The 20973-nt window shown below is 42.0% G+C and overlaps 1 protein-coding gene across 1 annotated transcript in view; it reads left to right on the plus strand.

Moving 5' to 3' along the window:
• Positions 1 to 20167, plus strand: part of SLC14A1 (solute carrier family 14 (urea transporter), member 1 (Kidd blood group)) — a 22829-nt gene extending 2662 nt beyond the window's left edge. The window contains exons 2-9 of the mRNA XM_006889216.1: positions 2031 to 2187; positions 3443 to 3632; positions 7287 to 7415; positions 9662 to 9854; positions 10647 to 10794; positions 10973 to 11107; positions 17802 to 17851; positions 19994 to 20167. Of these exons, the coding sequence (XP_006889278.1) occupies positions 2031 to 2187; positions 3443 to 3632; positions 7287 to 7415; positions 9662 to 9854; positions 10647 to 10794; positions 10973 to 11107; positions 17802 to 17851; positions 19994 to 20167 (1176 nt within the window). The remainder of the gene's footprint in view (positions 1 to 2030; positions 2188 to 3442; positions 3633 to 7286; positions 7416 to 9661; positions 9855 to 10646; positions 10795 to 10972; positions 11108 to 17801; positions 17852 to 19993) is intronic.
• Positions 20168 to 20973: the final 806 nt, after the last annotated feature.

Raw genomic sequence — 20973 nt, forward strand, 5'->3', positions numbered from 1 at the left:
CAACCCTCATTGCATACTCCTACAATAAAAATAATGCCCTAAAATATAATACTTTTAGACTATTCTCTCCCCCATAGACTTCAATGCCATAAACATATTTCATCCAGTTTTTCTCAGTCTTACCCCCACCCCAATGCCAGCCTCATTCTACAACAGTGGCACCATATAGCATTTAAAAGACAATCTTTTTAATTGCTTAATTATTCAAATTGTTTTACAGGCTTAATGATGGAGCCAGCTGAACTCCATATGGACTTAGTTTAGGCTCCTGAGCTCTACCAGTTTTCAACCGAGGAACTTCTTAATGCCAACATTCATTGGAAGCCTCATATATGCCGTTGTCTAATGTTTTCTGCAGAGAGAGAATGAGCTGGGTCTGGGAATGCATTACATAAACAGTTCATACTTTGTGTAGTGATTAATGGCTCAATATTGTTTGAGAAACAGCATAGTTAATTGGTCTGTGAAGTCATATAATTGAAGTGTAGTTGTTCATCAGTGAAAAATCAGCTAATCACATTTAATTTCTGAACTGGGATTAATAGGAGTGAAAACTAGGTCAGATTGTTGTTGTTATTATTGTTATGTGCCAGTGAGCCAAATATGACTCATAGTGACCCTCCAAACAACGGCTCTGAAGCGTGCCCTATTCTGTGTCATCCTTCTCTCAAACACACTAGTGCCCACTGCTGCAGTGACTGTGTCAGTCCATCTTGTTCAGGATCTTCCTAGGACAGGACTTTTTTTAGAAAGTAATAACTTTGTTGTTAACAGCTATATTTGTTGGTGAAAAGAACAATGATGAAATCAAACCCCCCAAATAGCTATGAAGACCCTTTGTTCACATTCTGACCACAGGAGGATGAGCTGGTGGCCGGCCTGAGCTTTGGGGATTGCCTTGATTGTGTCTGAGGTGGCTGTGGCCTCAGTATCCCAGTTGTGCCTTCAGCATCTGATGGTTTGGGTGTTTCCCTACTTCACACTTACCTACCTGTGCACTTGGCTTTTCTCGCATGTTCAAGGTGGTTTTGCTATTGTTCTAGACTCTGCCTTTCTGTGGGATTTCTTCATTGGTATTATTTTATATTTACCATCTAGGAAGTACCAGTCTTTGTCTACACTACAAAATTCCAGATTCTGGTGATGTTGGCATTCTCCTGTTACATATTTATCATGAGAAATAAATATTCTCCTAGATGGACAAGTCAGGGTTGTGTCATTAGTATTTTCCCAAAACATGCTCATTATAATATTCCATTATCATACAGTCCTTGGGTTATAATTTTTTTTTTGTTTTAAACAACTTGGCCACATCCTCCTCTCCCAGTTTTTATGTCTCTGTGAATAGCGTTCATTCCTATTTTTAAAGCATTTAAATAATAAACTCAAAAAGAAATGAATATTTGAGGCTGTTGCATGATATAAAGACAAATTCAAGTAATCTTTTCTTTGGGGATAATGGATAAGGGAGTTTTCATATCCTGTTATCCACACACTGGTTCTTCTAAAAAAAAACAACTAAAATTAAAGTTTAAAAAATTAAAATGTAAAAATTATTTTAAAAATGTAATACTAACATTTTAAAAATTAAAGCATTCGTTTATAAGGCTGTTTTTCTCGCATGTAGTCTGGATTCACAAGCTAATCATTTTGCAACCTGACGTTTTTCTCCTCTAGTTGAGAGCATAAAGATTAAGCTCTCTGTATGTGATTGACTCGTTATGTTGAAATGACCCCTACTGCAATCTTCTCCCCTTATCTATCTTCCTTGAGTTCGGGGAAGTGGGCGTTTCAATAAATATTTGCTGAACTAGAAACGGAACTTGACCAAAGACCACAACCATCTCATTGTAACATTAAATACATTGATGACGAAAGTAGTGTGGGACGCGGATTTAGGTACTAATCCTTCGATGATGTTTCAAGATGAAAACCAGGCTCTGTTAGGCCCGTGCGACATCAGGCCAAGCCCACAACGGACTGGTCGGGAGTGTTTATGGGATATTTATGAATTCTGTTCTTTCTTCAAGGAACCAGAGGAAGACATTGCCATGGAAGACAGCCCTACTATTGTGAAACTTGACCAAGGTGAAAACCAGGTCTCCCCGTGTGGAAGGAGACGGTGTCTCCCCAAGGCACTTGGCTATGTCACTGGAGACATGAAAGAATTGGCTGACTGGCTAAAAGGTACTCACTCCCTTGGAGAAATGGGAGAAGCCACTTTGGAAAGTATAGTTTTGTTTATTCTTGTACTTTTATGTTGTTGTTGTTGTTGTTATGTTCTGTTGAGTCACTTGAGACTCATAGTGACCCTCTGTACAACAGCCCTAAACTCTGCCCTGTCCTATGCCAATCGCACTGTCTCCAACATACCCATCCCGATTACCCCAGTCACTGAATTAATCCACCTCATAGAGGGTCTTCCCCTCCTGCACTTTCCCTCCACCCTCCCAGAGCTCAGGTCTCTCCTTACAACACGACCAAAGTGTGTCAGACGAAGCCTCAGAATCCTTGCCTCCAAGGAGCAGCCTGGTTTAACTCTCTCCAGGTTGAATCTGTTTGTTTTCTTAACAGTCCGTGGTACCCTCAATACTCGTCTCCAGCCCCACAGCTCAAAGGCATCAATTCTCCTTCTATCATTTCTAGTCATTGTCCAACTCTCTGATGCATAACAAGTGATTGCAAAGACCATGGCCTGTATCAGACACACCTTAGTCTCCAGAGAGACACCATTGTTCTTCAGTACTTTGGAGAGGTCCCTAACAGCAGACTTTCATTTTAATCTTCAACCCTTTTGTCTCTTTCTATTTGTCTGCTTTTCACTATATACTTTCCTGCAAACCATCTTCAATTGTTTTTTGGGGGGAGATAGTGGTCAGAGTCAGGAACCTGCATGTCTTAAGGGAAGACAGCTCAATGTCAGTGCTTAATAACAGGAATTTTTCTGTTAGTAATTCATTCCTTTGACTTAAATTTGGTACCTCTGAACATGGAAATAAGTGCTTTGGTGTTTTCTAGAGTTAAGGTTCTAATCAGGGCAGTTTGTGTTGAGCATAAGACACTGGATACTTTTGGAGATCTCGGTGTCACTTGGCAGGGGGTAAATGGTTCAGAGAGAAATGCTTAAAGGGACATTAAATATTAGCTTTACAGGGGAGCTCTGGTGGCTTAGTGGCAAGAAGCTGAGCTGCAATCCCAGAGGTGTGTAGTTTGAATCCATCAGATGCTCTGCTGAAGGAGGGACAGTCTCTTTCCTGTACCAGTCAGATCCAATTTGATGGCACACACACACACAAAATAATAAAATAAAATCTTTTTAAAAATTAGTTTTACCTGAACTGTAGGTAACTGTGATGATTTTGCTCAGGGAAGGTTCTAGTGCTGGGACGGCATCTCATTGGTGTTGTCTCTACCTAAGGTCTTCCCATCTCGTTTCTTCCAGACAAGCCAATGGTACTTCAGTTCATTGACTGGGTCCTGCGGGGAATATCCCAAGTGGTGTTTGTCAGCAACCCCATCAGTGGAATCCTGATAGTGGTGGGACTCCTGGTCCAGAACCCGTGGTGGGCTCTCAACGGCTTTTTGGCAACTGTAGTCTCCACTCTGACGGCCTTGCTGCTCAGTCAAGACAGGTAGGAGGCCAGCCAGTGACTGTGGGCCGAGTGCTATCGGCACACCCTTGTCACGAGAAAAACCTTTATTCCACAGAACTGTGTGTTTGCCTTTGGTCAGAGCTCAGGGAACCACGTTCAGATCCCTCAGAGATACTGCACCTCTGGCTACTAAAGCAAAGCAAACAGCACAATAAAGTGAATCACATACATTTGTGCTATTTTGTTTTCCAGTGTGTATAAAATTTATGCTTCCTATTGAGTTTGCATTATGGACAAAGTTTGAAATATTGTAGGAATTGCCAAATATGTGACAGAGAGACATGAACTGTGATCAGAAGATATTGCAAAAAATGGCACCAGTGGTTTCTTGGCGCAGGTTTGCTGCAAAACTCCAATTTGTAAAAATTACTGCATCTGTGAAGCATGATAAAGCAAAGCTTGAGTAAACAAGCTACGCTTGTAGAGTCTTTGATCCATGGTGCCTCGCGTGGGGCCGGAACTTAGGCAAGAAGTCATTTCCAGGAGAAAAGGACCTTCTTTACAGACTGATAAAATAATTTATTCACAAGCATTTTGTTTGTTTGGGCAAAAGTTATTCTGTGTTCCTGATTAAGTCTTAGTGGTTTAATAGCCCTTGCTATCAGGCTTCCAGACTTCATTTAGCAAACTCAATCTCTATCACTAGTGCAAAGGTTAGGCTCAGCTTCTGTAAACAACTGTTAATTCAAAGTTTGCAGACCCTGCCTTGAGAATCTTGAATCTTTTGAAATAGGTGCTAGCTTTAAAATGGTATGTGCTTCATAAATTGAAGCCTTAATGAGTTGCTTTCCACCAGGAAAACAAATGGCACTTGACTTCTAATTTCTTCAGCTGCCTGGGATCAAGGCATAATTTTTTTGGGAGGGGTTTCTTTTTTTTATTATTATTATTGAATTTTATTAGTTTCAATGAACATTCACAGGGATTCTGGGCTTTCACTCCTTAATTGCCACACCATTCTCTCCACCCTCCTCCCCAGTTTGTTCTTCTTCCCCGCCATCCAAATGTCTGTTTTAATTGTCCAATTGCCACAGTGCTTGTCAAAGTCAGTTCTGATTAATCTCCTTTGTCGGTGTGTCCTTTGCCATTCCCTATCACTCCTCCCTGAGAGAGACTTCACCCTGATTCATAAGGAAAAGGGGATGGCGTATTCTCTTAGCTACTTCCTGCTGAAAAGGGACGCTGTGGGTTTCAGGGTGAAGATCTTCTCTCACTACTCTAAAGGGCCCCTTTGGCAGTAGGAAACACATAGACTATTATGGAGATTGATTTTGGAATTTAGATGCACTCTTATTGATTGTGCTTGGCCGTACATGTTCATATCCTTGAAGATGTATCATGGGGGTGTTGCAACCTAGTAGACACAAATTTGACTAACAAGTTATAAGTACATGAGTCAAAAATTATGGAAAAGTAAAAGAAAAGATTCTTTCATTGTTTTACAAACCCTCCCCCAGGTCCCCTCCACCATGTAGCCATCACTCTAGACTCCTCTCATGACAGAAATACCTAGTTATATATCTCTTTTAAACAGTTTTCTCCCTCCTCTGTTTCAGTGCAGTATACATTATTGAACCCATCTTACTCAGTCTCTCCCCAACCCCAAGGACAGTCCCATTCTACAACAGTGGCATCATGTAATATTTGTCCTTTTGTGACTGGGATATTTCACTCAGCATAATGTTCTCCAGAGTCAACCATTTTGAGGATCAAGGCATAATTACCAAAGGATGATCCTTACACGGAGATGATTTTGCAACCCTGTAAATTCCCTTAGGAAGTCCTCAATGAGTCGACCAATATTTCTCTTTGCCGTCAGGTCTAAGAACCTTGTTTTACTTCCTACAGAATAATTTTATATTCTAAATTAACTCAACCCATGACAATGCCTCTTTCAGGCATGATTTATTTTAAAAGTCGCATTAACATGTGTTAATTTTCAAATCTCTTTTACTCTCCTTAACCTGAAAGAACCATACTAAACCCATAGTCTTCTGTTTTAAGTGAATTCCCATCTTCTTGTTTCTTTAATGGTGGAATCTCACAAGCTGTAGAGAATGCCACTAATTTGTCATTGAACAAACTAAAGCATTAAATCTCCAGCTCACTTATGGAGAGGTCATGTCGTTGTATAGAGCCCCATTCTCATTGTATATAATCCCAGTTGTTATTACTTTGTGTTGTTGGTTGCTGTCAGGCAACATGCTGACTCACAGTGACCCTCTGGGTCCACATCATGGGGCAGAACAAGACTATAGGCTTTTCAAGGCAATCTATAGACTTTCAGAAAGAGTTCAAGTACCAAGCCTGTCTTTGGAGACATCTCTGGATGAGTTCTCCCCACAAACCTACCAGCTAGGTTAATAGTCAAGCACTTGAGACCCCCCATTGCATCACTTCTCACACATCCTGAAAGGAAGCAAAGTTCTTTTGTAGATTACCACCTGGAATGTTCTCCCACATGACTGTCCAGATATCAGCTTGACCATTGCAATGTTGCTGATTGAAAACAACCAAGAACCTCTCATGCTTTCCAGTACTGCCTCATAGTTGCTAGGCTTCCTGGCTGCCACTGCCATCCCCTAGGCCATGCATTTGACCTCAGCACCTTCACATGCTCTCAGTCCTGTGATGTGTCCTGCTGAGTGGAGGACTCTGTGCCCTTCACTGTACTGGGCATTGCCAACTCTGAGAGCACCAGTTTGGGAGGTAGTTGGGTCGGGCTTGGTGCACCCAGCTTGGTTCTTGGTCTATGATTTCATTCTCTCTCTCACTCAGGGACTCTAGCTCCCAGTTATTAAAAGGGAACCATTTTGGCCATAAGTAAAAATATACCTTTAGAGTAATCTTTGAGATTCATTACTAAACAGAGATAATTAGATGTTAAACATGCACACAAATAGAGGTAACAATGCCAAATAAAAGGAAAGTCATTCTTTGTCTTTGAAATAACTCAGAAATAAGTTTGGAGAAGACAAAATTGAAGCAGTGAATGATGAAAATACATGCTAAACTGGAAGTTTAACATTTAGAGTTCAAGACACTATGAAAGTGGATATCTACTTCCAGAGTTATATCTCTCACCAGGAAATTAGACTGAGATAATATTTGGTATGTGAAAGTTTTATTCAAGGCAGAGGTCTTTAAGATATAAATAAATATTATTTATAATTTCTGAAGGAAAGACTAAATTAAGTTGACTATTTGGTAGATTTACAGAGTTACTAACAGTGAGCTTGTCCAAGATTGTGAGGATGGTCCAGGAAAGGTCAAGGTTTAGATCTGTTGTTTAGACGTCACTATGAGACGTAGTCAGCTCAACAGCACATAATAACAACAATACCTTGGACAGTGTAGTGCTGTCTTTAGCCATGATGCTATGAGATTGGTGGGGTGGAAAGCGGGGTGGGAAGTTTTGCATAGACACATTTGTATTTTTACTTATGTACATTTTACCTTTTCATGTTTTTTATTTTTTTTGTATTTGCATGATGCATGCATAGTCCTTGAGACACATTGCCAAATATAATAGTATTTTCTAACGTGAGGACAATCTAGAAATTATGGCTGTGATTTTGTACAAATTCAGTCAAATGCCTCGGGTCATGTCCATACTCTGCATCTTGCCCACAGGTCAGCAATAGCCGCGGGTCTCCATGGTTACAACGCTACCCTGGTGGGAATACTCATGGCTGTCTTTTCAGATAAGGGAAACTATTTCTGGTGGCTGCTATTCCCTGTATCCCTCATGTCCATGACTTGGTAAGTTGTACCTAGTTTTCAAAATCCTTTATTTTCAAATTTTAGATTCGGGTGATGTATTGGTACAACTGGTGGAAGGTCAGCTATGGGTCTGAACCAACTCGGTGGCAAAGAGTGAGTGAGTGATCTTGAAATATAGCGAAGTTGAGAAACACTATGTACTTCAGTAGTCCTCATATACATGGAGAACATTTCCGAATCACGTGAAGGGCTTTTTAAAACAGAATGTGCGTGCGCAAACACACATCCCATTACCCCACCCCCATCCCTGTACCCCCTCATACTCTCCCTCTTTATCCACCCATCCCCCACCCAACTTCCCCCACCTCCTCACCCACCCTCACCTCTCACTTCCATCTGAAATGTTCTAGTTATGGGTATTCTGTGATTTTGAGAATCTGCACTTCTAACAAGTTCCCAGAGGCTGCTGGTGTGGCTGGTCGGGGAGTCCACTTTGAGAACCACAGTGCCTATGGGAGCTGCTCTTTCCCATCTGTCTCCTTTTTTAAAAAGTAAAAAATATTGAGTCATTTAAACTCCTTTTTCTTTTAACCTGAACTCGTTAAAGGAGTTTCTATATGTTGGTACAGTCTTAAATCCATTTTTCAGAAGCAAAAATTTCTTTCTTACTATACATGGCATATTGGGACTAGAAAATAACAATAATAACCACAAAAGTGAAAGATACAACCAATACAGACTGTGTCGGAGGGGCATCACCCACCCATGGCAGGGGTAGGCGTGGAATGGGGCAGATGGAACCTTCTCCTCAGGAGATGATCTGGAGCCTGGTCTGACCTTCTCCTCAGGAGGTAATCCGGAGCCTGCTCTGAAAAGCAGACCTGCATTCCCTGTGAGTCATAGTCGACTCAGTAACCAGCATCACCTGAAACTAGTGTTCACCACCTCATCTCCTCATAAGCAAGGACATCTGGAGCCCTGACCCTGAGCATATGACTCTTCAAAGATGTCAACAGCGGATGCTACAGAAGAGGGTCTGGGACGCAGTTTCTTAGAGCTTCCTTAATAAAGTCTCACAGACTAAGTGGCTCAAAGCGGCAGAAATTGATTCTCTCACAATCGTGGAGTCCAAAGTCAGTTGTCAGCAGGGCTCTCTATTCCCTCTGAAAGTGCTAGGAGAGAACACTTCCTGTTCTCTTCTCCAGGTGGTTGATGGCAATCCTTGGTGGTACCTGAATTGGTAGCTTCATTCCAATCTCTACCTCTCTCAGAACCTGGAGTTCTCCCTGTAGGTCTCTGTGTCTCACATTCTCTCTTTTTACACCAACACTAGACACTGAGTTAAGACCTGCCTAATATGACCTCTTTTAACTTCATCACATCTGTGAAGACCCAACTCCCAAATGAAGTCATGTTCACAGGTACCTGGAGACAGGACGGAAACATAACTTTGAGAGGAGACATCCGTCAATCAACAGCACCATCAAATCCATCCCTGCAGTTTACAGATAAGCTAGCTGAGGAGTGCCTCCCCCGAGTTCACACAAAGCATGAACAGCTGAGGGACTCTGTCCTCCTGAGCATAGATCATGTTCCTCCCGCCCATATCATCTGCACCTTCGACAATTATTTATCCTTCTCAAAATTGAATATACTAATAACTCAGGCAGTCTGAGTGCTCCTTCAAAGCAAGGATGGTGAAACTTTATCTCACATAGTCTGGGAATACTATCTGAAGGGGCCAGACCCTGGAGAAAGGCATCACGGTTAGAAAAATGGTGGGTCTGGAGAAGAGAGGAAGATGCCCACTGAGCTGGATTGACGCAATAACTGCAGCACAGAACACAGCTGAGATTTTGAGGGTGGCACAAGATTGGGCAAGGTTTTATTCTGTTATACCTGGGGCTGCTATGAGTCACAGCTGACTCAGTGTCACCTAATAGCAACAATGATGCGTGACAATTATACACACTGATTCAGACTAATTGTGCATAACCTACACAGTAGGGAGGGAAGACCGATGAGCAATTATTGTTACAGAGGGAGTTTTAATTATGTATGTATCTTAAGTACTTCAAAATTATTTAAACCGTGCCATAGCTCAATCTGGGTAACATTGGAGCATAATTCTCTAGAAGAAAAATAAGCTAAGAGTTGGTTTGGTGAGGGTGTTTTGTTGTGCTTTTTTTTATGTTGTTGTTATTTTAAAGGCCTTCCATAGTACAGAAATTTGGTTTGCTCCCATGGCTGGTCACGTTGTACATTCTCTTCTGTTTTGTTTTTAGCCCGATCTTCTCAAGTGCCTTGAGCTCTGTGTTCTGCAAGTGGGACCTCCCTGTCTTCACCTTGCCTTTCAACATGGCGCTCTCCATGTATCTGGCAGCCACGGGACATTACAATCCCTTTTTTCCAATCAAGTTGGTCACGCCTGTCAGCTCTGTTCCCAATGTCACCTGGTCTGACCTCAGCGCCCTAGAGGTAAGTCTCCCACCGTCTTCTGGCATTCCTCCTGCCTCTGGACAATATCTCAAGTCTTTTTGGGATAGTCAACTCATGCCCATTTGAATCAGAACCAACTCCTAGATGACCCTCTAGTGGGTTTTCAGAGCCCCGGGAGTGCAGTGGCTACGCACTCAATGGCTAAGGATCTGAACCCATCCAGAGGCTCCGCAGGGAGAAAGATCGGACAATCTTCTCCCGTTACAGCCTTCGAAACCCTGCGGGGAAACTCTGTTCTACAGAATCACTATGCATGAGAACAGACTGGACAGCAAACATTTGAATCTATTAGAGTCGAAAGTCTAGGGTGGCCTTTTATCACTTAGATATTTATATCACTTGGAGTTTTTATCACGTAGGTGCTATTTCAGCATTGTAAGAATCTAAGAAGCTTTGTAATGACTGTTGAGTCAAAGCTAACATTTTCCTCACCTTTTCCTGGGAATCTGCAGCAGGCACTCCTCAGGGGAGTTCCACCGGAAGTCAGGCACACTGCAGGTCTCCGTCAAATGTCACTAAGAGCAGTAGAGTCAGTAAGTAGAAGGACTTGGGCAGACATGCTCAGTTCTCCTCCTTACATTGCACTGAAGTAGATGAATTTTTATTCCCCCTGGGGCTAAAAAAAATGAAAAAGTGAATTTTTTTTAAAAAACCTAGAATCACCACTTTTGAAAGGTATAACGTATGAAATGTAAAAATAAACTTTTTATCAGGGTCCTCTGGGTTTCTGTTTGGTTTTAGTGTCCTCAAACTTTTTAATTGCTTTTGCAGTTACTAAAATCTCTGCCTGTGGGTGTGGGTCAGATATATGGCTGTGACAACCCGTGGACAGGGGGCATCTTCCTGTGTGCCATTCTGCTGTCCTCCCCGCTCATGTGCCTGCATGCAGCCATTGGATCTCTGCTGGGAATCGCAGCAGGTAAGCATGGCATCCCCTGGTCCTCAGGCATGGACTGGGTGTCTTCTATATGCCAGCATTTCCTTGGAGTCTCTGCTTCTCGAGGACCCATGGGAGGTCTCGGGACACTGCCCTGACTCCTTTCAGAAAATCCAGGTGTTCAGCGTGCAGCTCTGAGCCCTCTTGTCTCATCCTATAGGCCTCAGCCTTTCAGCTCCATTTGAGAACATCTACTTCGGACTGTGGGGTTTCAACAGCTCTCTGGCCTGCATTGCAATAGGAGGAATGTTCATGGCACTCACTTGGCAAACCCACCTCCTGGCAATTGCCTGTGGTGAGTATCCAGAGCGTCTTAGTAATGATGGGGGGAGAAGATCTTCTCATGTCTGTGGGGTCAAATTCAAAGAAATCCAGCCCAAAAGGATTGTCAGTAAGAAATCAAGACCGAGTGCCTTGTTTGATGCCACTGTTATCTCAGTCTGTCTCGGAGAAGGTACAACCAGAGTCTGTCTTACAGGAAGCATGATCATGGTGATCTTAAGAGGCAAGAATGGTGAAACTTCATCTCACGTACATTAGGGGGTCAGAGAAAGAGAGGAAGACCTCAGTGGGATGGACTGACACAATGACTGTCACAGTGACTGTCACAGTGGGCTCAAGTCTATCAGAGACAGTAAGGGAGGTGCTGGATAGAGCAAGGTTCAGGTCAGTTGCTCATAGGGTCTCTGTTAGTCATCATCAACACAATGGCACTTAACAACACCACCTCAGTGTGTGACCGGACAAGGGACTTCCCTTCTGGGCATAATAGTCTGCTCTCAGGTTTATCCTGGTTATAGTGGAGACAGGAGAACCTGTGGAATCCTGGTAAACATGCTGTTGTTGTTAGCTACCATTAGGTTGGCCCCACCCACAGGGACCCCTACAGAACACAATGAAATACTTTGTGGTCCTGCACCGTCTCCACTATCAGTTGTAGATTGGACCACTGAGCTCCATCAGATTTCCATGGCTGACTTTCAGAAGTAAGTACATCACCAGGTCTTTCAGCTTAATCCATTGAAGTCTGGAAGTTCTGCTAAAACTTATTCAGCATCATAAAAACTTTCAAGAAACCTCTACTAATAGGAGGACAGTTATCTGCAAATCAGATGCATTACCCAGAAGTGGAACCTGGGTCTCGTCTCCTGCATAAAAGGAAGAATTCTACCCTTGAACCGTAAATGTCACTTAATATTCTGTAATGTGTTCATTTGTTGAGAGAGCTCTGGAGGTCTACTGGTTAGAAGCCACACTGCAATGCCAAAGGCATGTGGTTCAAATCCACCAGCTGCACTGTGGGAGAAAGATGAGCAGTCTCCTCCCATGTTATTAACTCCCTCTGAAAACCTGCTGGAGGGCCAGCTATGGGCCTCAACAACAACAGTGTGTTTATTTAGGGACTACAAACCTGATTTTTCTTGATCCTTCATACTATTTGTCCCAAGAAACTGGAAGGAAAGAACTCTGATTTCATGCAGGAAGGTAGGGAAGGAATTTGTATTTCTAACAGTTTCCCAGCTGATAGTAATACTGCCATCCAGACACCATCCTTTAAGAACTTTCCTGATTAATTAAAATATTAATACTTAAGCATTCATCCATTACAAGTTCATTAATCAAGTTAATTCATTAACACATCAATCCCTTTTTCTGGTCACACTTGGCCCACAAAGCTAGAAAAGTCTCCAGAGATCTCTACTCCCTCCTCTTGTTTTACTATTGAGATACTGAGATTTAAAAGGGTAGATGATGTCCTGAAGGGCATGTACCCCACTCTAAATGCAAACCTGGGAATTCCTAGTGGCTCCACTTACCTTTACAGTAAGTCCCAGTTATGAATGGCCAACTGAGGAACAACTGGTGCCTGCCCTTAAGTGTTATGCAAATTTGCCCTCCCTTTGAAATGATTGAACTCAGCCCCTGCGCAGTTCCTTATAACAATCACCTTCACCTGCTTCACCACAGCTTTTAAATCCTTGAGAAGACTTCAAGCATTTTCTTACACTAAAAGCCCCACTGCCATGGAGTTAATTCCAACATGTAAACACTCTGTAAATCGTTATAAGAGAATAAGAATCATCTGCACTTTTTTCCTAACTTATCTACAAATTCTAATTAAAGGCACACTTAGAAATGGACTTCGTTTGCAACTCAGGGGGCTGCCCGTAGCAGCATTCAGGCCTTAGTGGTAACCGCTTTCGTGGCACAGTGCTTAAAGACTCAACTGCTAATCTAAAGGTCAGCTGTTTGAAACCCCCACCCCACCCTAGAGGGAGAAGAATGTGACAGTCTGCTTGCATAATGATTTACAGCCTTGCAAATCCTTGGGGAAGGTCGACTCTGTTCAGTATGGTCACTGTTAGTAAGAATTGATTTGGCAACAGCAATTTGCTAGATAAAACAGTTTGGTTTGGGTAGATAAATAGTGGTTTGAATTTGGAACTATTAATGAATTTCTCATGTTAACTATAAATAAAAACCAAAAGACATTACCATTGAGTTGGTTCATGGCAACCCTCGATCAGCTTTTCAAAGCTGTAAATCTTCATAAAAGACATTCCATCTTTCTCCCAAGGAGCCACTGGTGGAATTGAACCACTGAACTTCAGGTGAACAATCCAACATGTAACACAGTACACCACCAGGGCTCCTATGTTTACTATAAAGGGAGGCTTATTCATCCAAGAAGGTCCCTGGGTGGTGCAAATGGTTCTGAACTCACTCACCAGTGCCACAGAAGAACTGTGTGGCAATCTGCTTCTATAAAAATCAGAATCAACAAAGTCTAATGGAGCTCAGTTCTTCATAACTGTACATGAGTTAGAAACAATTCAACTGCTAATGGTTTGAATAGGGGCTTAATTCGCATAATCTGTGTTTTGACTTTCTCTTATGCTATTTGCTCTTCCCAGATATCTCCTCTGCCTTTCCTGTGAGTTTATATATGCCTAGATATCAACTGTTTGAGTGATATGTCCTTAAGGGGAGAGCTGAAGCCCAGGATTAAGCTGGCATCTCTGCTGGTGCAACAAAGATGGAAGGAGAGAAGGCAATAAATATATTGCCAAGTGCAGGACATTTGATGTTTAAGGCAGTGGGGATAGCTAGGTGTTGATCCTTTATTTCATCAACCCTGGGGAAGTTTCAGCAGCTTCTACTTTGGAACTATAACAAACAGTGTCACAGTGAGAATTCCTGCACAAATGTCCTTGTGTATTTTGCAAAGTCTTTCTGTGAGATAATTTCTAGAAGCGGAATTGATGGGTCAAAGGGAGTGTCAGTTTTCATTTTAAAAATGTCAAATCCGTCTCCAAAAAGGTCATACCCATTTATACCACAGTGCATGAGAGTCCCTTTTTCACCCACAATGAGTATTGTGAGCCTTTTCAGTCTTTAGGCATGAGGTTTTGTCATGGACCTTCAGTCCTCTTGTTCAGCAGATCTCAAACGTGAAAATGCCAGCAAGTTTCCACATGCTCATATCACCCCAACGCTGCCAGGAAAAAGAGGCCAACCTTGTCAACTGAAATTAATGACCGTTTACTTTACAGCTAATCTTTTATTATTCCAAAGTTCCTTTATTAGTTTATTATCAGAAAAAGGACCTAAGAAACTCTGATAGAACCTGACCATATTGCCTGCCCTGTACCTTTAAACTAGAAATGGCATAACAAGGTACTTCTCAATTTTACTATATTATCAGTCCACACTATAAACACATTTTGTATATCTTTTCATGATTGGTTTATCATAATAGAACTAACTGGCAGCTTGTTGGAAAGAACGTTGCCCAGGATGAGGTGAATATCGATCTTCCCTTTCGCATTCAAAGGTCTTTTCTCTCTTAGTGGGTTATGTAGACTCATTACCTACAAACTGAGCATATTGTACAGAATTTTACCTCTAATACAATAATTCCCCAGTGCAACTCAGCAATATTAGTAGGCTTTATTTTAATAGTCACCTACTGAGAAGGACAAGAGAGAAAGACCCTGGGTGAGATGGATTGACTCAGTGACTGGAGTAATGGGGTAGATGTGTCAGAGACAATGAAGTTGGCTCAAGATAGAGCAGGGTTCAGAACTGTTGTACAGAGGGTTACTATGAGTCGCAAGCAACATGATGACACATAACAACAACATTGTTAAGAATGTCAGAGTGTCTGATACTTTTCCTATGAAGATAAAAGCAACTTATAATTGGAGATCACTTCAAAACACTATATTAATGTGGAACAAGAAAGTGCCTCAACTATGCCTTATAATATAATGGGCATTAGTATAAAAGAGATGGCATTAAGGTATGATATATTTAGGACAGGTGTTACGAAGAACTGGAACTCAGGAGCAGGCACAGAGGGTCTCTATTACTTCATAGGACCAGTGAATAATTGGATTATTTGTTGAAAGAAATCAATGAAATAAAAGAAATCATTAAGTTGGGCAAAATCGAAGTCAAAAGCTCCTCTTACCCTTCAACTACCTTTCTTGATTTCCAGTTCATTAAACTTGCTTCCTTTAAAAAAAAAACAAAAAAAAACCTCCTCTTACTCAGAGTGGTATCCCAGTTCCATGGTTACAGCTTATGTCTGCTGCCCATGGAAATATATGAGCTACTTTGAGATTCATCACTGCACTGTTAGGTCGCCATTTGGCAGATGATTAAATTGGGGTTCAGAGAAATTCAGTGACATGCCATACAGCAAATAAAGTATCAGCATTGTAATTTGGAACTAGAACTGTTTCCAATGACCAGTTTAACTAGCTAACATAATACAATTCAGACATGGAAGAATTCTATGCTATTTAAGACTAAATATCAGGATAAGAGAAAATATTCATAAAAAGTTGCAAGTCTCTGTTGTTAGGTAGCATCAAGTCAGCCTCAACTCATTTGTATAACAGAAGGAAGCCCTGCTTAATCCTGTACCATCTCCACAATCCCTGCTATATTTAAACCCATTGTTTCAGTCACTGTATGTAAATACATCTCTTTCACTGACCTTTTGCTGTTTTCATGCATGGCATCCTTCTACATTTAGAACAAATAGAAACCACGCTATTTCGAGAAATTTTTAATTCATCCATTCTTCAGTCATACATTTGGGAAATTATCTTTTATCTAAGACTTTTTTCCTTAAGTATCAGTAATAACAACAGCAAACAGTCACCACAGATAGACTTCTGTTGAGAACACATGGTATGCTGAACACACACATGCTCTCCTTTGATGTCCTCACTCACCCGAGGAGAGAGGTAATTTTTTTTTACCTTCCATTTAAAGATGGAGAAATGAAGGTTTAAACTTAAACCAAACCCTCTGCTATGGAGTTCACGTCTATTCAAATCAACCCTGTAAGACAGAAGGATTGAATAGCAATGAAAGAATTTTTTTTTCTTTTACGTTTCAAAAAGAAAGACAAATTGGGGGGAAAGGGTGGGCAAGGAGAAAAGTGAATGGAAATCCAAAGTCTCTGTAAAGTTTCATGAAAATCAATTTAAAAGGAAAAAAAAAAAAAGAATAGAATTGCCCTAAAGGTTTTCCGGTGTTGAAAGCTTATGTGTGTTGGAGGAAGGAAGGGGTGGATGTTGATGAAAGCTTCCAGGGCAAATTTGTTTTTCCATTCAACAATTTATACCTTTTTTTCTCCTTGTTTGTTTTGTGGCATTAGTTGAAATCTTCTCAGTGTGAAGCACTCTCCCCCCATTCCTATCCTGTTTCCACATTTCCATTCCTCTTGCCCCTTCCTGCATTCTGAGCTTTGCTTTGGGGCAGATGCTGCTCTTTTGGTCTGGTCTGACTGACTGTCCTGATTACATTCTTCACTTTATAGGTCTGTCTCTTGTTTGGCTGAAAGGTGAGGTGGGTTCAGTTCCAGGCTGGAAGGGTGTTTAAAGACCATAGATTCAGGGACTCCATCAGTCTCTATCAATCCTTTCAGTCTGGTCCTTCCTATTATGTTTTTATTTTGTTCTTCATTTTTACTCCCATTCTGTCCATGGCCTTCTGTTGTGATCCTGATCAGAACAGTCCATTGTGGTAATTTGTGTGGTCCATTTTCTCTTTGAACTTGTTCTTTCTTTGCATATTTGATTTTCTGATTTTCTCAATTCTACTCTGCTCTGAATAAGGAGAGACCAGTTATTGCACCTTGGATGGTTGCTCACAAGCTTTTAAGATCCCAGTCACTACTCACCAATATAGAATGTAGCCCACAAACATTATCTTTGTGGAGTATGTTATGCCAATTGACCTGGATGTCCCCCAAGACTATGATCATAATCTCCCAAAGGGCTGTAAACATTTATGGACGCAGATTGCCTTTTCTCCTTCAGAGAAGCTAAAAGGTTCTAATCATTTGGGTTATCATTTGAATATTTCATCACTGCACAACCAGAGCTATAATGGAAGTTTGTTGTTGTTATGTACTGTCAAGTTGCAATCAACCCATTGCTGACCCTCCAGTCAGTTTTCCAGTAAATTGCATGAGAGGAGAGTGTCTATCTTTCTTCCACAGAACAGCTAGTTGATTCAAACCACGTACCTTTGGGTTGGCAGCACAATATCTTACCACTAAGCTACAAGAGCTCCCTATGGAAATTTGTACAATTCTATAGAGTCAGAACCAACCCATAGCCAACCCTCCAGAGGGTTTCAGAGGCAGTTAATAGCACAGGAGAAGATTGCCCATCCTTCTATGGAGTAGCTGGTGGATTCGAACTGAATACCTTTTGGGATTGCGGCACAGCTTGTTGCCTCTAGGCCACTGGAACTCCCTGGAATTTTCTGAACGTCACCAAGCTTCTAAGTGATAAAGCCAGAATTTGAACCCAAGACTGCCAGCTCTAAACTCAGTCTTGTATCCATGATGCAGAGCTAACTGAAAAAGAGCGGGAGCATACATGTCCGATGGTTCATACTGGAGGGCGGTCTTCCTGTGAGGAAATGTGCATCTACCAAGCTTTGTTCTTTCCTCTTGTTTGCAGCCCTGTTCACTGCCTACCTTGGAGTCAGCATGTCACATGTGATGGCTGTGGTGAGTTGACCTTACTCTCTTTTTATCATCAGCATGGCTAATTTTAGAATCTTGTCTACAGGGAGAACCCTCCTGAGATGCACCTGAGTGGTGCCCAGTGATGATATCCATGACGGTGACAACCAACAGTTTCCTTTCTCCTGAACTGTTCTGTTCTCTCCTACCTTCACCTGTAAACTTTAGTCCAAATCACCACCACTGGGCTTGTAAAAGCTTTTGGTTTAAAGAGCTGAATCTTAGCTTATGTAACATATTATCAAGTTCAGAGTCTAACTCTGAGTACCAGTACGTTGTTTACTTCAACAGAACGTCTGTACTATATACTTGGGAAGTCAGCAAAGAAAAAAAAAGAGAATCAACTAAAGGCCCAGATGAGTTAAAAACAACAAAAAAAGTAATCCTGGGGTTTCTTACCTATTTGGGGATGGTTGTTGTTTTTTAACTCTTCAGTCATCCATTGGACTATACTCAGACCTGTTGTTGTTAAATACCGTCAAGTCGCAGGTGACTCATAGCGACCCTATGAAGGAGAGTCCTTGACACTTGGGTGCCTTTCATCCTCTCTCCATGTTCATAGGGTTTCTGGAGGCAAGCTATTACGGAAGTGGATGCCACTCCTCCTAGATCCTGGCTAAATTGTTTTATAGACAAAATCATTGCCCGTTGCCTCCTACCATGCTTTCTTCTTCCTAGGAAGCACTGTCCTCTTATTCCTTGACCTTTTCTTTTCTCACCCTCAAGGAGCAAGCTGTCTCCAGGTTCTAGGATCTCCTATCTCCCAGTGGTATATCCAAGTTGGGGCCAATGCTTTGTGTCCCAAACTTACCCTCAATTCTTCACACACTGTTTCCATCACCAGCAAATTTTTGAGAGAGTAAAATATCATTATGGTAGAAAATACAAGCCCCATGACCAGCATGATGGAGGAGGGGTGGTTGTGTTACATTATAGACTCAGAGCACCCTTTGAAGGCTTATGAGGCCCTTTCATTTGATGCCTTTGAGCTATGGTGTTGGAGAAGAGTACTGAACATCCTATGGACTGTCAAAAGAACAAACAAAAATGTCTTGGAGAAAGTGCAGCCAGAGTGCTCTTTAGAGGCAAAGATGATAAAGCTTCACCTCATATACTTTGGTCATGTAGCTAGGAGAGGCTATTCCTTAGAGAGGGACTTCATGCTTGGAAAGGCAGAGGGTTGGAGAAGGAGAGGAAGACCCTCAACCAGGTGCACTGGCACAGTGACTGCACAATAGGCTCTATCTAGTGTGTCGGGAATTGTAAGGATGGCACAGGATAGGACAGGGTTCAGATCTGTTGTTCATAGGTCACTGTGGGTTGTACTCAACTCACAGCACTTAACAACAATAACAACAGGGCCCTTCACCTCCCAACAAGTATTCACAAACATCAATCTATGATCAGAACTGAGAAGGCTGCACAACAGACTCAGATGAGGAGATTTTTAAAAGTAGAGATCCTTAACCTCCAACCTTTGGTGTTTATGATACGGTGGATCTTTAAGGGGGCTCAGGCATCGGTTCATTTATGTGTTCATTTTCTTAATTGCACTCCATCATGCCCCAGGAGGTCCATAAATAAGACCACGCCTGATTGGGTGCATAATGTGTGCTCAGAATGTCGTAGACAGCTTACAAGGAGGATTGACTACCCTTACAGAGTTTAGTGTCTATTTGGGAACAGAGTGGAGAGAAATGAAGCAGAAAGAGACCAAGACCTGGGTGAAAGTCTAGGGGAGAGAAGTCCCCATGGGCTAGACTGAGAAAGGAACTGTGAACATGATGTATAGTCAGGAGTCATTATGCTCTGTCATCTCTGAAGGTGTGTCTTTGTAGAAAGTTTGTTTCTATGAGAGGGAGGGCAGACAGACACCATAGAGACATAGCTGACTACCCTAAAGAATGGGTGAAAATATCAGCGAGTCTACTATCTGCTCTAAAATCGTGGATTCAGTCTCCATGGGCATGAAGAATACAGAGCAATGTCGCAATGACTCACCTCCTAGGCTGAGGGACAGTACAAGGCTGGGAGAGGCTCTGGGTGGCTAGACTTTCCATTTGGGACAGAAATGGACTTTCCTGTAGACTTTAGGAGTCAAGGTGCGGCTTGTCTCTTCTTCCTCAGGTTGGACTGCCGGCCTGTACCTGGCCCTTCTGTTTGGCCACGCTGCTCTTCCTCTTGGTGACCACAGAAAACCCCAACATCTACAGGATGCCACTCAGCAAAGTCACTTATCCTGAGGAAAACCGCATCTTCTACATGCAAGCCAAGAAAAGGATGACTGAAAGCCCTTTGTAAGAGCACGACTCATGGGGGGCCACAGGCACGAGTCTTTTTTGACCAGATGCCTCAGTCAACGACATCCTGTTTTCCCTAGTAGCAACTCCATACTAACCCACTGACGGTCTGTTTTGCACTTATTGTTCTTTTAGACTCTGGGGGATACTTCCAAGCATATAAGAGCCCTGGCGATGGAATTTTAAACCTCAGCAGGGAGTTGGAGCCAACCATGACGCTAATGTATTTATAAAGTCAGAATGCTCCCACAGAGAGAGCAAGTGAGACTGGAGCTAATTATTGATATTTATTGATATTCTTGGTGTTTGGTCAGCTGGATGATGTTAACAGTATTAAAAATTAAGCTCTTTAAACTATCCAAGCCTTAAGTGAATGGAATTCACAGTCCTAAAATCGAAGTGAACACAGAACTTTCAGATCAATAGTCCAAGTTTTCTGGGTTGTATTGTTTAGTTTTGGTTTTTGGTGGTTTGGGTTGGTTTGTTTTTTCTTCAGTCAATGCAAGTTACATATTACGTCTGTGCATCTCCAGGGCACAGGCTGATCGCTTGTTTCCTCTGTTCTTCCAATGACCCTCATTGCATGTGGGTCATTATCTAAAAAAAAAAAGACCACTGCTGCCAAGTGGATACTGATTCAGGGCAAACTCCAAGGCCATGAAGCTTAATAGAAAAGATTGCCTCCTCTTTCTCCCTCACAGTGGCTGGTCATGTTGTGAGAGCTGCAAAGAGGTGCAAGGGGTTTGTTCAGACAAAATGATTCTGAAGCATCGTTTCTCTGAGAGATTCCAAGGAATTCTTTAAATA

Source organism: Elephantulus edwardii, unplaced genomic scaffold (assembly GCF_000299155.1).
Source record: "Elephantulus edwardii isolate Elephantulus edwardi_28Jun2011 unplaced genomic scaffold, EleEdw1.0 scaffold00076, whole genome shotgun sequence".
Classification (NCBI taxonomy): domain Eukaryota; kingdom Metazoa; phylum Chordata; class Mammalia; order Macroscelidea; family Macroscelididae; genus Elephantulus; species Elephantulus edwardii.